The 17,665-nt window shown below is 38.2% G+C and overlaps 1 protein-coding gene across 1 annotated transcript in view; it reads left to right on the top strand.

Moving 5' to 3' along the window:
• The window catches only part of LOC121444962 (testis-expressed protein 11-like), a 301,690-nt gene that overhangs the window by 140,168 nt on the left and 143,857 nt on the right, over window positions 1–17,665 (top strand). Inside the window, exons 14-15 of the mRNA XM_041646923.1 lie at window positions 2,486–2,571; window positions 11,728–11,865. Of these exons, the coding sequence (XP_041502857.1) occupies window positions 2,486–2,571; window positions 11,728–11,865 (224 nt within the window). The remainder of the gene's footprint in view (window positions 1–2,485; window positions 2,572–11,727; window positions 11,866–17,665) is intronic.

Below are 17,665 nucleotides of genomic sequence, written 5' to 3'. Positions count from 1 at the left end.
GGCTCCTACAATCCTTCCTCTCTTCAGCAGGATTCCCCAAACTCAGCCTACTTTGACTGGGTCTCTGTATCTGTTTCCATCAGTTGCTGGATGAAGCCTCTCTGATGACTGTTGGGCTAGGCACCAATCTATGAGTACAGCAGTCTATCGTTAGGCATCATCACACTTAACTTTTTTGTCAGTTATGTTTGGTTCTATCCTAGGTCTCTGGGCCATGGAGTCTCTGGGTCCTGGCACTCCAGGCAGCGTCAGGGGTGGGTTCACTCACATGGTATGGGTCTAAGGCTGGACCAGTTATTGGTTGGCCACTCCTATAATCTTTGTGCCACTTTGACCCCAGCACATCCCTTAAGCAGGGCAGACTGTAGGTTGAAGATTAGGTGACTGGATCGGGGTCCCAGTCCATCCACTAGAAGTCTCACCTCATCATGGGAGATGGTCAGTTCAGGCTACTTCTCCACTATTGCTAGTAATCTTAGCTGGGTCATCTCTGTAGATTCCTGGGAGTTTCCCTTGCAAAAGGTTTCTACCTGACCCCGAAATGCCCTCCCTTTCCAGTTGGCTGGCCCTTGGCATTTTAATGATATCTTATTACAAATAGATAAGATTCATAAGTTAACCTGACTATATGGGAGGAAGAACTATAATTGTTCTTTTTCAGAGGTTAGTCTCTGGAAATAATATGTAGCTACAGAAATAAAAGAATTAGGAAATAATAATTATATATATGAATGAGAAAGAGAGAATCTCTCCCCTCACCCTGTGTTACAGAGGTTAGAGCCTGACCTCAGGTGTCATTCCTCTAGAGCCATCCACCTTATCTTTTAAGATAAGGTTTCACTGGGATCTGGGATTTTTAAAATTCAGCTAGACAGACTCAGTAGGACCTCGATTTGCTAATTCAATTAGATTCCTAAACTCCATGGATCCTTCTATCTCTGCCTCCTCAGTACTGGGGTTCCAAATGCATGCTACCACACCTGGCTCGTTATGTGGGTGTGGAGCTCCAAACTCGGGTCCTCATGCCTGCACGGCACAGCCAGCTGAACACTTCACTAACTGAGCTATTTCCTTAGCCCCAGACAAGTTATGTATTTCAGAAATAGCGCCTTGCTGTGTTTCTCATCCTGTGCTCCTGTGAATCTGCTCCCTCAGCCTCCCAACTAGCTGGGAGTCTAAGTGTTTTGCTTACTGCAATAAAGTGATAGTACCATAAAATGTAGTAGTTAGTTTCTTGGTGATGTTGACCTTCAATGGGCAAGGAAAGGTTAAATTTTACATAAGAGAACCAGAAAGTTAGACATTTATTTATATTTTATGTTTTTATATGTGTATGTACATGTATGTGGAGGGTGTGTGCACACCCTCATGTCCAGAGTGCAACCTGAGGTATTTTTCCTCAGGAACTGTCTACCTTATCTAATTAGCTCAGAGTGAACTGAGTAAACTAGACCGCCCTAGCAGTGAGCCACAGTGATCCACTTTTATCCTCCTCTCCAGCACAATACGAACATGTGCTGCCATGCTTGACTTTTTATATGAGTTCTGGGAATTAAACTCTGCTCCTTATTCTTACAGAGCAAGCAGTTTACTGATTGAGCTATTTCCCTAGCCCTAGACTGCATGTTTAAAGAAAGGAAATTGTTAGCTAACTAAAAAATGTTGATTTTACAGAATAATTCATTTTCAAAAAATTTCAGTTAGAGTTTACACATATAATCAAAGTATTATAATCTTTTAAGGAGACATATAAAGTAGCTGGTTACTCTTACATAAATGTTTTTAAGCCATGAAACAAGCTACATTTGCTGATTCCATTGGTGAGTCCATGAGTATTAGTGTTCTAATGAAGACATTTTCAGAAATTGATGGTTTGTGTCAAAAGGGCAATGAGAAAGGGGTATAGAATTCTATTGCAGTTTAAACTTAACCTTAATGTGCTAATGTATTTGAATCCTGTAAATGTCTAGGTCAGAAATAATCAGGCCCAAGTTACAATTTAAATGAATAAAGTTTATCTGTAAACGTGGTCTTAAAGTACTTTTTAAAAGCTTTAAGGTATAATTGGCCTTTCTTGTGAACTTGATCTGATCTTTTTCTGTATAATAGTATGAGCAGTTCTTATTAATGATTTCTGACATTGCTGTCTGCTCATTCACAATAACCTTATTAGGGCACCAGATGATAATCTAATTTGGAACATAAAAAATAAGTTAAAAAGAGACTAAGCTGGAAATCTATCGCAGACTTTGGAAGAATTACAGTGATTCTAGCAAACTCTGATTGTATTATATAATCAATTTTAGCGGTAAACCTAAAATTGAAGGTGAAAGCCTGTGTGATTGCTTTTATAGACATTACTTAAAGATTAAGTACAGTTATAAGATTAAGTGTCCTGTGAAAATAGTTAGCTTTCTTTGTTTAATGCAATGGATCTAGGTTCTTCTCAGAACTTGGTTTTTGTTTTGTTTTGTTTCATTTTCAGGTCACCAAACAAGAAGTCAACTGACAAGGGATTTAGTAAATTGGTTACACAACATTCTGTGGGAAAAAGCTGCCAGAAGTTTTAAGGTTTGGGAATACTCTTTCATTCATTGTATTTTTCTCCTCTGCAACAAATAAAACACAATGTTCAGTATAAAAATCAGAGAAGAGCAGATGAGTGATACAACACTTCTGTAGCATCTGTAAGACCCTAGATTCTATGCTTATTACTACATAAGCAAATAAACAGGCAAACAAAAATTTAATAATCTCTATTTTTAGACATGTCTATGTATTAAATATTCACAATGCAGAGTGTCAATGGATATTGTGTGAACGTTTATTCAAAAATAGTAAGACATGATTCTTCTCCATTGTGAACTTTTGTAAAGGCATCACTGATAGGAAAGTAATTTGATGTGAAAGGCAAGAAAGTTGGGTGGTGGTGGTGATGGTTATTCCTTTAAAGTATTGGTGCATTTAAGAGTAGCTTTAAAAATTATAAAACAATCCTGGTTTCCTGTGTAAATACTTCAAACTACAGATAATTGGTTTTTAAAAGCAAAGTACAATTACTCTTCGTTACATCATTTAAGAAAATTTTGGATATTTGTGTACATGTACGGGAAATACTTTCTTTTAAAAATATAAGTTGTTTAGTACTTCTATTTTCAACCAAAATGTAGCAATAAGAACCATTTTGTGTCCCTGCTTAAACAAAAGTCCTCCCAAAAATATAAGTCAAAGTCCCTGGCTTGGTAGCACATACTCATGATCTCAGCTTCCAGGAGGTGGAGGCAGGTGGATATCTGGGGATTTGAGGTCAGTTTGGGCTAACATTGAGAGTTCTAGGCCAGACTGGACCACATATTGAGATCCTGTCTCAAAAAAAAAACCCAAAAGAACAAAAAAAACCAAAGCAACAAATTCTCCCCCCCCCCGCCCAAAACACCCTGAAATACTTGAAAAAAAGTCAGTTTAATGGCGTTGAATATCAGCCAGTGATCGCTGAAAGATAAAATGAGCAAATCAGCTATTTGGCTTACTGCCATGTATTTCCAGACAACAGCGGAGGAAGGGGAACTGACAAGCATTCTGATTTGAAGAGATGGAGTGGAAAGTCTGGGGAGGCCAAGAGCTAGACTTCATAGAACAGGGTATCAGAATGAGAGCATAATAGAGAGAGATCCTAGTTATCAGAAGTTCCTGCCCTAGTGATTTGGATAGTTTTAGTGACAACATACACATGGAATGAAACTATCTCAAGTCAGAGGAATAGCCATCTGAAAATATTAATGAACCTAGAAAAGAATTCTGAATTCTCAATGTACAGAATATATTTGTATGACAATGTTTTCATGTAACACAGCACAATGTACAATGAATGCATACAATATTTTTAAAAATACACCTGCTTTTAAGAATTGTTTCTTTAAATAAATAGTTTAATTGGGAAAAGATAAGGAATTGTGATACATACTACAATGTGGATGAATCTTGAGAATGAATATTCTAAGTGAAGTAAGCTAGTCAAGTAGATAGTTGTCAGTTCCACTTAAATGAGAAGCACAGAGTAGTCACATTCACAGAGATGTAATGTACATGGTTGCTGTCAGGGATTTGGGATGATGTAAAAATGTGGAGAATGGGTAGAGAGTTTTGTTTTGTTTTTATGCTGACTGTATTATACCTTCAGTCCTCAGAATTTTACATTTTTAAAAAACGGGTAAGTTTTGGAGATTGGTTACATAATATGGTGAATACTAGTGACCTGCATAGTTATTATTAGTTAAGATAGGGTTTTTTGGGGGGAGTAGTGGTAAGAATTTTACTCAATGATACATAACAAAATCTTGTTTCTCTCTTTTCAAAAGTTATGATGATAAATTTCTTATTATTCATTTTATCATGATTAAAAGCAACTTTTAAAATGAAACCCAAATGAAGACTTTAAGATGTTCAAAAGTTCTGTAGCTCCCGTTGCTAGGAGTCTTAGCCAGGAGTCACCCACGTAGACTCCTGGGAGTTTCCATTGCACTAGGTTTCTAGCTCATCTCAGAGATGCCCCTGATTCCAGCTGTCTTTCCCAGTACTCTCTCCTTCCATCCTCCCCTCATCTGATCCCTCCTGTTCCCACGCCTAACCCCCATCTAGATTCCCCAGTCTACCTGCGATGTCTATTCTATTTCCCCTTCACAGTGAGATTCATGTGTTTCCCCTTGAACTTCCTTGTTACTTAGCCTCTCTGGATTGTAGCATGGTTATCCTTGACTTTACAGCTAATGTCCACTTATAAGTGAATGCATACCATGTTTGTCTTTCTCAGTTTGTGTTACCTCCATTTGCCAGCAAGTTTCATAATGTCATTGCTTTTAACAGCTAAGTAATACTCCATTGTGTAAATGTACCACATTTTCTTTATTGTTCTTTAGTTGAGGAGCACCTAGGTTGTTCCCAGGTTCCGGATATCACAAACAAAGCTGCTATGAACATAATTGAGCAAATGTCCCTGTGGTATAATTGAGCATCCTTTGGGTATATACCCAGGAGTAGTATTGCTGGGTCTGGTAGGTTGATTCCCAATTTTCTGAGAAGCTGTCATACTAACTTCTAAGTGCCTGTACCAGTTTGCACTCCCAACAGCAATGGAGGAGAGTTCCCTTACCCTATCCTTTTTAGCATGAGCTGTCCTATGTGATCTTAGTTATTCTGAAAGGAGTAAGGTGAAATTTCAAGATATTTTTGGCTTGCTTGTCCCTGTTGGCTAAGGGTGTTGAATAGTTCCTTAAGTGTCTTTCGACCATTTGAGAGTCTTCTGTTGAGAATTTTCTTTTTAGGCCTGTACCCCATTTTTACTTGGATTATTTGGTTTGTTGATGGCTAGTTTCTTGAGTTCTTTATATATTTTGGAACTCAGCCCTTTGTCAGATGTGGAGTTGGTAAAGATCTTTTCCTATTCTGTAGGCTGCTGTTTTTGTCCTTTTGATGGTGCTGTTTGCCTTATAGAAGCTTTTCAGTTTAATGAAGTCCCATTTATTAATTGTTGCTCTCAGTGCCTGTGCTATTGGTATTCTGTTCAGGAAGTTGACCGGCCATCTCCTATAACCAGGCAAGACTCCCAGTGAAGGGTTTGGAACACCAACCCAGCCACATAACCTTTGACCTACAATTTGCCCTGCCTATGCTAGGGTAAAGTTGGCACAGAAATTATGGGAGAGGCCAACTAATGACCAATCCAGCTTGAGACCCATACTATGAGAGGAAGTCTACCCTTGATACTACCTGGAAGGCCAGGACCCAGAGGCTGGATGTCTTATAGACCTAGAATAGAACCAAACACGACTAGCAAAAAATGAAAAGATTCCTAATGATAGTCTATTTATTATACTCATAGATCATTGCCTAGCCCAGCTGCCATCAGTGAGGCTTCACCCAGCAACTAGTGGAAACAGATGCAGAGAGCCACAGCCAAGCATTAGGTAGACCTCGGGGGATTCTGTGGAAGAAGGGAAGGGCTGCAGGAGCCAGAGGGTCAAGAACATCACAAGAAAAATCACAGAATCAACTAACCTGGCTTATAGGAACACACAGACTGAACAACCAGGGAGCCTATATGGGACTGGCCTAGGCCCTCCACATATATATGACAGTTGTATAGCTTAGCCTTCTTGTGGAACTCCTAACAGTGGGAGAAGGGCTCTTTCTGACTCTTTTACTGGCTTTTGGGACCCTTTCCTCCTACTGGGTTGCCTTGTCTAGGCTTCATAGGAGAGGCAGTGTCTAGAATCACAGCAACTTGCTATGCCTTGACTGGCTGACATACATGGGAGATGTGCACTTTTCTGAAAAGAGGAGGAATGGATGAGGGGGAGGACTGGAGGACTGGGAGGAGAGGAGGGAGGGGAAAATGTGATCGGACTTGGAAAAATTCATTAAATAAATAAATAGTGAAATAATCAGTTCCCGAAAAGTAAAAAAAAAAAAAAAAGGATATTCAAAAGCTACAATAACTTGAGCAGAGTGCCAGAGCCACATTATGAAGAAGTCCTTCAAGCAGAAGGAAACCGATCCCAGCAAGATATGTGGGTCTGTACAAAAGAATGAAGAGCATTTGAAGTGCTAATTACATGAATAAACATTAAGATATTTTCCTCTTATTAAAATCTCTTTAAGGCTGGGGCTATAGCTGAGTTGGTAAAGTGCTTGCCATATAAGCATGGGACCCTAAATTTGATTTCCAGCACCCATGCCAAAAAAAGAAAGACGCAGGCTGATAATCCCAGTGCTGGCGATAAAACAGGTTCCTAGGGCTCTCTGAGCAACCATATAGCCTAATCAGAGAGTTCCTGCCCTAATGAGAAATCCTGTCTCAAAAAACAAGGTAGATGGCTCCCAAGGAATAACATTGATCTACACTCATACACACACATGTATGCATGTACATTCTTGCCCAGATGAACACTCATATGCACATAAATAATTTGTTGTTGTTTTTAGAGACAGGGCTTCTTTGTGTAGCCCTGGCAGTCTTGGAACTCACTCTGTAGACCAGGCTGGCCTCTACCTTCCAAGTGCTGGAATTAAAGGTGTGTGCTACCACTGCCCAGCCCAGAAATAAATTAAAAAAAATGGTTGCTTAAACAAAAATAATAAGGTTTTTTTGTATGGGGTTTTTAACATATGGAAAAGTATCATGTATCACACTTGCATGATAATAACATATACAGGCTAAGAGGAGAGAAATAGAAATACACAATTGTGAAGTCCGTACAATAATAAGTTAAACATTATACAATATACTCTAACACAGTAAGACAAAGTTACAACTAATAAATCAATAAAGGAGAATAAAAAGCAAATCCCCACTGGTGGTGGCGGCACAGGGATGCATGTGGTACACATGCATGCTTGCAGGCAAAACACAATACACATAAAAATTTTAAAGCCTTTATTTTAAAGTTAGATGAAATAAATAGAAAGCAAATGGCAATAAGCTGGGCAAGGAATAGCATATGCCTTTTATTCTAGCAACCAGGACACTGAGGCAAGGAGATCACAACTTCTATACCAATCTAAACTATGTAGCGGTGACTTGCTAAAAGAGAAACATAATCAAATAGCAAGATGATAGATGTAAATGTAAGCAGATAAAAATGTCATATTAAATGAAATAACTATACCACTCCAGTGAAAATGTAGAGATTGTCAAGTTGGATTTGGTTTTTTTGTTTTGTTTTGTTTTGTTTTGTTTGAGACAGGATTTCTCTGTGTAACAGTCCTGGTTATTCTGGAATTCATTCTGTAGACCAGTCTGGCCTCAAATTCACTGAAATCCACTTGCCTCTGCCTCTCAAGTGCTGGGATTAAAGGTGTGCACCATCACTGCCCAGCTCAAGTATATATTCTTAAAGCTACAAGTAACCTACAAGCAAAAGAATGAGAAAACTATATAGAGAAATAATATTATTCTAAAACTCATCAGAATAAATTTCAATAATTATCATATAGTCACAGCATTTCTCTATAGACTATAATAATGTCAAAAGCATAGACACAGATCAACAGAAATAAAGAACCCCAAAATAATTCTACACAAATATGCTCAACTGTTTTGTTTTTTACCAAGTATATAAATAAATCTATGGGAGATAAATCTTTAAAACTAATGTTACTAGACCAATTGGACACTCATTGTCAAAATAATTGAAAATTAACACTAAAAGATAAGAACAGAAATTACACAAATGTTCTGGTACAGTAATCAATGAAAGAAGATGATTTATGAGTCATTAGGGAACCACAAATTAAAACCCTAAGGGGATACTACTTAGAATAATCAAAATAAAAAAAATTGGACTTACCAATTGTAGTAGGAATATTAAGGAATTGAAACCTTTATGGTGGCATTAAGAAACAATACAGTTTAGAAAGTAGTTTGGCTATTTCCTAAAATATTTCCCCTTTCATACAATTTGTTTTAAATTCCATGCATATATTCAAGAGAAAAGTAAATATCCATACAAAATTTATGCATAGAAGTTGCATATACAAAAACTTACACATAAAGTAAATTTGCCTTAGTTAGGGTTCCTATTGCTGTGGTAAAATGACCAAAAACAACTCAAGGAGAGAAGTATGTATTTCACCTTATACTTCCAGGTAACAGTTCATCACTGAGTAAGTCAGGGCAGAAACATGGAAGCAAGAACTGATACAGAGGCTATTGATGGGTGCTGCTTACTGGCTCACTCTTTTTGGCTGGCTCAGTTTTTCTTCTTAGAGCACCCAGGATCACCATCTAGGGCTGAGAGCACTCATGGTGAGCTGGGCTCTCCCCCATCAATCATCAATTAAAAAAATGCACCTTAGGTTTGCCTATAGCCCCATCTCTTGGGAGCATATTCCCAATCAAAATTCTCTCCTCCAGAATGACTCTAGCTGTGTCCAGTCATCAAATGAGCTAGCACAATTGATCCTTTTTGTCAACTTGACATAGAAACACATTACTATCAAATCATAGCCTTTCCTTTCTTGTTCATCGTCCAGGCCTTATATTAATAACATCACAATAAAACATTCCAACTTTTAAAAGTCCCACAGTCTTTACAAATTGAAACACTTTAAATGTTCAGTCCCTTTTAGATTTCCAAGACTCTTAAAATACCCAGCCTCTAAAATGTCTAAAATCTCTCTGAAACTGTAAAGTCTCTCAAGAATTCTAAAGTCTCTTTCAAATACTCAGTTTCTCTAAAGTTCCAAAGTCTCTGTAAAATAGCTAAGGTTTCTCTAAAACATCCAAGGTCTCATAACAGTGGCCCCTGCTAAATAAAAAAAAAAAACAGTAAAATATTTTCTTACTCCAAGAAGGAAGAACAAGGGCACAGTCACAATTTGAGCAAAGCAAAACCAAGCTCCAACAGTGTAAATAATATAGTGACCAGTGTCTTGGGTTCAGTGTTCTGGACTCCAAAGAGCTTAGACAGTTGTATTTCTTTGCCTCTACCCTTTATATAGCACATGGCATTTTTATTATGTTAATTCTACCTACCCAAGAGCATGGGAGATCATTCCACTTTCCGGTGTCTTCTATTTCTTTCTTCAAAGATTTAAAATTTTTACCATACACTTGTTTGGTTAGAGTTACTCTGAGACATTTTATGCTATTTGTAGCTATTGTGAAGGGTGATGTTTCTCTGATTTTTTTCTCAGACCATTTATCATCTGTGTAAAGGAGGGCTACTGATTTTTTTGAGTTCATCTTGTATCCTGCTACATTCGTGAAAGTGTTTATGAGTTGTAGAAGTTCCTTGGTAGAATTTTTGAGGTTGCTTATGTAAAGTATCATATCATCGGCAAATAGTGAGAGTTTGAGTTCTTCTTTTTCAATTTGTATCCCCTTGATCTCCTTCTGTTGTCTTATTGCTCTAGCTAGGACCTTAAGAACTATATTGAATAGATATGGAGAGAGTGGACTCAAGGCAGGAACTTGGAGGTAAGAACTGATGCAGAGGCTATGAAGGAGTGCTGCTTACTGGCTTACTACTCCTCATGCGTGCTCAGCCTTATACCACCCATGATCAAGGTTGGCACTACTCTCAGTGGAAGGGACCGACCCACATCAATGAAAATTAAGAAATGAATCACAGGCTTGCCCACAGTCCAATCTAGTAAAAGTATTTTCTCAATTAAGAGTCCCTCGTCCAAAATGACTCTAGCCTGTGTCAAGTTGACGTAAAAACGTACCAGGAAGATCCGTAACATTTGAAAAATGACCCAAATGTCCATCAATAAATGAATATATAAGCTATCTGTGGTATCTCCATATAATGAAATACTACTTATCAATAAAAGGAAATGAATTATTGATACATGCAGCAGCAGGGATAAATCTTGAAACTATTTGGTTAAATGGAAGAGGCCAGACTAAAAAGTCCACATTACCTGGCAAGCATGAGATCCCTGGATTCATGTTACGAAGTACACTGTGGTAGATTTTGTAGGTAAGTTAAAGTTGAAAAGAAAAAAAAAGAAGGTAAAGGAAAAAATAGAAAACAAGAAATTAGATTCAAGACAAAGAAGCAGAATCATATAGAGACATACACAGGGCTTACAGTTCATCGCTGCAAACCAAATCATCACTCTTCTCTCTTTTAGGGCTTCTTTATTTCTGTACTGAGAAGGTGAAAAATTACTTCAGAATCATATCCTTTCTCCTTTTGATTCTGTTTTCCCCTTCGTTTCCCAATTTTTCTAACTCTTAAACTTTCACATTCAATAATGAAGACTAATCATATGTTCAGATAGTCAAAGGCAGTGTCTTACCTTACTACCATAGCTGGCACCTGCTCAGTATATGAGCTTGGGTGCCTCAGTAGCATTTCTGCTTAAAAATGGCATCTTATCCCTTTGAGGTTCTAATGACTCCAGTCATTAATTGAAAGACAGGAAGCCTCTTAACAGGGACTCATTTACCTTACATAGTGTTTATAAATAATTTGTTGTCTTGTGATTGAAATAATTAATCAGACTATTTTTATTAGATTGCTCCTAGTTGTTTCTTACAATTGAAGAATTGACAGTAACATTTTTTGTGCAGGAAAACAGTAGCATTAATTTTAATGGTTAAAACCCTGGAAATTCAGCAAATTATGAAGCTAAGAAAATACTACATTAATTTGACTATTTACTTTAAAATTAGTAATTGAAAACTAACAATCTAGATAATATCTACAAAATCAGATTAAATGGAAAGACTAAAATATGAAATTGCATATAAACTATGATAACCACAGTTTACATATATAAAAAGATAAAGTTAAAATGTTATATAGAAAACGAATACATATATATATTAGCATGGTCATTTATAGATGCTGTCTTTAAAGATTTTTATCATTGTCCTTTTGGTAGCTTTTAAAATGGCTTCAGTTTTTTACAGACTGTGTACTACTTTTTAGACTCTTCATGCTTTGAGTGTAATACATAGCTTCTGTACTTCTGGTATGGGGAATGAACCCAGGTCCTTGTGCTAAGCATCTATTATGTCACTGAAGCACAACTCCTCTGAACTCTGTAGAGTGTAGGAGACAGAATATGAGACTAACTTAGGACTCAATTAAGTAGGTATTACTTTGAATGTCTAAAGGATTAAACCTGTAGCAACTCGTTTGGTCATAGAGGGTATTTGGGAAAATTTAGAGTGAATTTTAGAGACATGTGATTTTTTTGTTTTTTTAACTTTAGGTTCAAAATTACACTGATGCTTTACACTGGTACAGCTATTCTCTGAAGTTGTATGAATGTGATCAAGAGAAGCTGGATTTGGTCAAGCTGAAGAGGAACATGGCCTCCTGTTACTTACATTTGAAACAACTTGATAAGGTGCTTTAATTTACTTACTCTATTTTCTTTTTTTTTAACTTTTTTTTATTGAGAAAAGGAGAAAAAAAAACCAAGTTTCCACCTCCTCCCAGCCTCCCATTTCCCTCCCCGTCCTCTCACCCTTCTCCCCCTCCTCCCACCCTTCGCCTCCTCCTCCCACCCTTCTCTCCCTCCCCCCACTCCTCTCCCCCTCCCTCTCCAGTCCAAAGAGCAGTCAGGGTTCCCTGCCCTGTGGTAAGTCCAAGGTCGTCCCCCCTCCGTCCAGGTCTAGGAAGGTGAACATCCAAAGTGGCTAGGCTCCCACAAAGCCAGCACATTAAGTAGGATCAAAACCCTGTGCCATTGTCCTTGGCGTCTCATCAGCCCTCATTGTTCACCATGTTCAGAGAATCCGGTTTTATCCCATGCTTTTTCGGTCACAGTCCAGCTGGCCTTGGTGAGCTCCCAATAGATCAGCTCCACTGTCTCAGTGGGTGGGTGCACCCCTCGTGGTCCCTACTTCTTTGCTCATGTTCTCCCTCCTTCTGCTCCTCATTGGGACCTTGGGAGCTCAGTCCAGTGCTCCAGTGTGGGTCTCTGTCTCTATCTCCATCCATCACCAGATGAAGGTTCTATGATGATATGCAAGATATTCGTCAGTATTGCTATAGGATAGAGTCATTTCAGGTTCCCTATCCTCAGCTGCCCAAGGAACTAACTGGGGACCTCAGCTTGGGCACCTGGGAGCCACTCTAGGTTCAAGTCTCTTGCCAACCCTAAGGTGGCTTTCTTAACGAAGAATTGTGCTTCCGTGCTCCCCTATCCAACCTTCCTTTATCCCAATCCTCCTTTTTCCCCAAGTTCCCCCCATCCTCCCCTTCTCCCTTTTCTCTCCCCATCTCCCCTTACCCCATCCCACCCCATCCCCAAGATCCCAATTTTCTCCCCAGCAATTTTGTCTACTTCCCATAGCCAAGAGGACAACTATATGTTTTTCCTTTGGTTCACCTTCTTACTTAGCTTCTTTGGGATCACCAATTGTAGACTCTGTGACCCTTATTTATGGCTAGAAACCAATTATGAGTGAGTACATCCCATATTCATCTTTTTGGGTCTGGGTTACCTCACTCAGGATAGTGTTTTCTGTATCCATCCATTTGCATGCAAAATTCGAGAAGTCATTGTTTTTTACCACAGCATAGTACTCTAATGTGTAGATATTCCACACTTTCTTCATCCATTCTTCCATTGAAGGGCATCTAGGTTGTTTCCAGGTTCTGGCTATTACAAATAATACTGCTGTGAACATAGTTGAACAAATGCTCTTGTCATATGATAGGGCATCTCTTGGGTATATTCCCAGGAGTGGTATTGCTGGGTCCAGGGGTAGGTTGATCCCGAATTTCCTGAGAAACCGAAACACAGATTTCCAAAGTGGTTGCACAAGATTGCATTCCCACCAGCAATGGATGAGGGTACCCCTTCCTCCCCAGCCTCTCCAGCAAAGGCTATCATTGGAGTTTTTTATTTTAGCCATTCTGACAGGTGTAAGATGATATCTCAAAGTTGTTTTGATTTGCATTTCCCTGATCGCTAAGGAGGTTGAGCATGACCTTAAGTGTCTTTTGGCCATTTGAACTTCCTCTGCTGAGAATTCTCTGTTCAGTTCAGTGCCCCATTTTTTAATTGGGTTAATTAGCCTTTTAAAGTCTAGTTTCCTGAGTTCTCTATATATTTTGGAGATAAGACCTTTGTCAGTTGCGGGGTTGGTGAAGATCTTCTCCCAGTCAGTAGGTTGCCTTTTTGTCTTGGTGACAGTGTCCTTTGCTTTACAGAAGCTTCTCAGTTTTAGTAGGTCCCATTTATTCAATGTTGCCCTTAATGTCTGTGCTGTTGGGGTTACACATAGGAAGCGATCTCCTGTGCCCATCTGTTGTAGGGTATTTCCCACTTTCTCTTCTATCAGGTTCAATGTGTTCTGACTGATAGTGAGGTCCTTAATCCATTTGGACTTGAGTTTTGTGCGTGGTGATAGATATGGGTCTATTTTCATTCTTCTACAGGTTGACATCCAGTTATGCCAGCACCATTTGTTGAAGATGCTTTCTTTCTTCCATTGTATACTTTTAGCTCCTTTATCGAAAATGAGGTGTTCATAGGTTTGTGGGATAAAATCCGGGTCTTCTATACGATTCCATTGGTCTACTTCTCTGTTTTTATGCCAGTACCACACTGTTTTCATTACTGTAGCTCTGTAATAGAGTTTGAAGTCAGGGATGGTAATGCCTCCAGAAGATCCTTTATTGTATAGGATTGTTTTGGCTATCCTGAGTTTTTTGTTTTTCCATATAAAGTTGATTATTGTCCTCTCCAGATCTGTGAAGAATTTTGATGGGATCTTGATGGGGATTGCATTGAATCTATAAATTGCCTTTGGTAGAATTGCCATTTTTACTATGTTGATCCTCCCAATCCAAGAGCAAGGGAGGTCCATCCATTTTTTGGTATCCTCTTCAATTTCTTTCTTCAATGCCTTAAAGTTCTTGTCAAATAGATCTTTCACTTCCTTGGTTAGAGTTACCCCAAGATATTTTATGCTGTTTGTGGCTATCGTGAATGGTGACGCTTCTCTGATTTCCCTCTCTGCTTCCATATCCTTTGTGTATAAGAGGGCGACTGATTTTTTGGAGTTGATCTTGTATCCTGCCACATTACTAAAACTGTTTATCAGCTGTAAAAGTTCTTTGGTGGAGTTTTGGGGGTCGCTTATGTATACTATCATATCATCTGCAAATAACGAAAGTTTAACTTCTTCCTTTCCAATTCGAATCCCCTTGATCCCCTTATGTTGTCTTATTGCTATTACTGGAACTTCAAGCACTATATTGAAGAGGTATGGCGAGAGTGGACAGCCTTGTCGTGTTCCTGAGTTTAGTGGGATGCCTTTGAGTTTCTCTCCATTTAATTTGATGTTAGCTGTCGGCTTGCTGTATATAGCTTTTATTATATTAAGGTATGACCCTTGTATCCCTAATCTCTCCAATACTTTTATCATAAAGGGATGTTGAATTTTGTCAAATGCTTTTTCAACATCTAATGAAATGATCATATGATTTTTTTCTTTCAGTTTATTTATATGCTGGATTACATTGATAGATTTTCGTATGTTGAACCAGCCCTGCATCCCTGGGATGAAGCCAACTTGATCATAATGGATAATTTTTCTAATGTGTTCTTGGATTCGGTTTGCCAGTATTTTGTTGAGGATTTTTGCATCGATGTTCATGAGTGAGATTGGTTTATAATTCTCTTTCTTGGTTGAGTTTTTGTGTGGGTTTGGTATCAGAGTAACTGTAGCTTCATAAAAGGAATTTGGCAATGCCTCTTCTGTTTCTATATTGTGAAATACATTAAGGAGTATAGGTATTAGGTCTTCTTGGAAGTTCTGGTAGAATTCCGCATTGAAACCATCTGGTCCTGGGCTTTTTTTGGTAGGGAGGTTTTTGATAACAGCTTCTAATTCTTCGCGACTAACAGGTCTATTTAGATTGTTCACCTGGTCCTGGTTTAACTTTGGTATATGGTATTTATCTAAAAAAGTGTCCATTTCTTTTACATTTTCCAGTTTTGTGGCATATAGACTTTTGTAGTAATATCTAATGATTCTCTGAATTTCCTCTGTGTCTGTGGTTATGTCCCCCTTTTCATTTCTGATCTTATTAATTTGCGTATTCTCTCTCTGCCGTTTGATTATTTTGGATAGGGGTTTGTCAATCTTGTTGATTTTCTCCAGGAACCAGCTTTTTGTTTCATTGATTCTTTGGATTGTTTTCTGTGTTTCTATTTTGTTGATTTCAGCCCTCAGTTTTATTCTTTCCAGTCTTCTACTCCTCCTAGGTGAGTTTGCTTCTTCTTTTTCTAGAGCATTCAGGTGGGCTGTTAAGTCTCCAATGTGAGCTTTCTCTGTTTTCTTTAAGTGGGCACTTAGTGCTATGAACTTTCCTCTTAGAACTGCTTTCATAGTGTCCCATAAGTTTAAGTATGTTGTTTCTTTATTTTCATTGAATTCCAGGAAGACTTTAATTTCTTTCTTAATTTCTTCCTTAATCCAGGTATGGTTCAGTAGTTGACTGTTCAGTTTCCATGAATTTGTAGGCTTTCTGGGGTTAGCATTGTTGTTGAATTCTAACTTTAATCCATGGTGATCTGATAAGACACAGGTGGTTACTAATATTTTTTTGTAACTGTGGATGTTTGCTTTGTTACTGACTATGTGGTCGATTTTTGAGAAGTTTCCATGAGCTGCAGAGAAGAAGGTATATTCTTTCCTCTTTGGGTGGAATGTTCTATAGATGTCTGTTAAGTCCATTTGATTCATTACCTCCATTAATTCTCTTATTTCTCTGTTAGGTTTCTGTCTGATTGACCTGTCCATTGGTGAGAGAGGAGTGTTAAAGTCTCCTACTATTAGTGTGTGCGGTTTGATGGCTGCCTTGAGTTTTAGCAATGTTTCTTTTATGTACGTGGGTGCTTTTATATTAGGGGCATAGATGTTCAGGATTAAGACTTCATCCTGATGAATTGTTCCTGTTATGAGTATAAAATGCCCCTCTCCATCTCTTCTGATTGATATAAGTTTGAAGTAAACTTTGTTAGAGATTGGTATGGCCACACCTGCTTGTTTCTTAGGTCCATTTGCTTGATAAGCCTTTTCCCAGCCCTTTACTCTGAGTAGGTGCCTGTCTTTGTGGTTGAGGTGTGTTTCTTGTAAACAGCAGAATGTTGGATCCTGTTTTCTTATTCAATCTCTTAGCCTGTGCCTTTTTATAGGTGAGTTGAGTCCATTGACATTAAGTGATATTAATGACCAGTGGTTGTTAACTCCGGTCATTTTTTTAGTCGTAGAGTTTGTGTGTTTCCCTTCTTTGATTTGTGTTGGTGAAGGGTCTCTAGATGTCTGAGTTATTGTGGTCATTGTTGGACTCCTTGATTAGTGATTTTCCTTCTATTACTTTCTGTAAGGCTGGATTTGTGGCTGCGTAATGTTTAAATTTGTTTTTATCCTGGAAAATTTTATTTTCTCCATTTATAGTGAACGAAAGCTTGGCTGGGTATAGTAATCTGGGCTTGCATCCATGGTCTCTCAGTTTCTGCAGTACATCTCTCCAGGACCTTCTGGCTTTCATGGTTTCCATGGAGAAGTCAGGTGTAAATCTGATAGGTTTACCTTTATAAGTAATTTGGCCTTTTTCCTTTGCAGCTCTTTATATTCTTTCCTTATTCTGTATGGTTTGTGTTTTGATAATTATATGGCAAGGGGATGTTTTTTTTTTGATCCAGCCTATTTGGTGTTCTGTATGCTTCTTGAACCTTCATAGGTATATCTTTCTTTAGGTTGTTGAAGTTTTCTTCTATAATTTTATTAAATATATTTTCTGAACCATTGAGCTGCACTTCTTCTCCTTCTTCTGCTCCTATTATTCTTAGGTTTGGTCTTTTTATTGTGTCCCATATTTCCTGAATGTTTTGTGATGAGAGTTTGTTGGACTTGCTGTTTTCTTTGATCAGTGTGTTTATTTTCTCTATGGTATCTTCAGAATCTGAGATTCTTTCTTCTAACTCTTGTATTCTGTTGGTTATACTTGTTTCTATAGACTCTGTTTGTTTACTTAAATTTTCCATGTCCAGCCGGCCCTCTGTTTGTGTTTTCTTCTTTGCCTCCATTTCAGTTTTCAAGTCATGAACTGTTTCCATTATCTGTTTGATTGTTTTTCCTTGGTTTTCTAGGGTATCATTCACTGATTTATTCAATTCTTCAAAC

Source organism: Microtus oregoni, unplaced genomic scaffold, assembly GCF_018167655.1.
Source record: "Microtus oregoni isolate MIOR12 unplaced genomic scaffold, Mior012 000150F_ref0000365, whole genome shotgun sequence".
Classification (NCBI taxonomy): Eukaryota; Metazoa; Chordata; class Mammalia; order Rodentia; family Cricetidae; genus Microtus; species Microtus oregoni.
The sequence above is the reverse complement of the archived record's forward strand: the minus strand, read 5'-3'. Positions and strand labels throughout refer to the sequence as shown.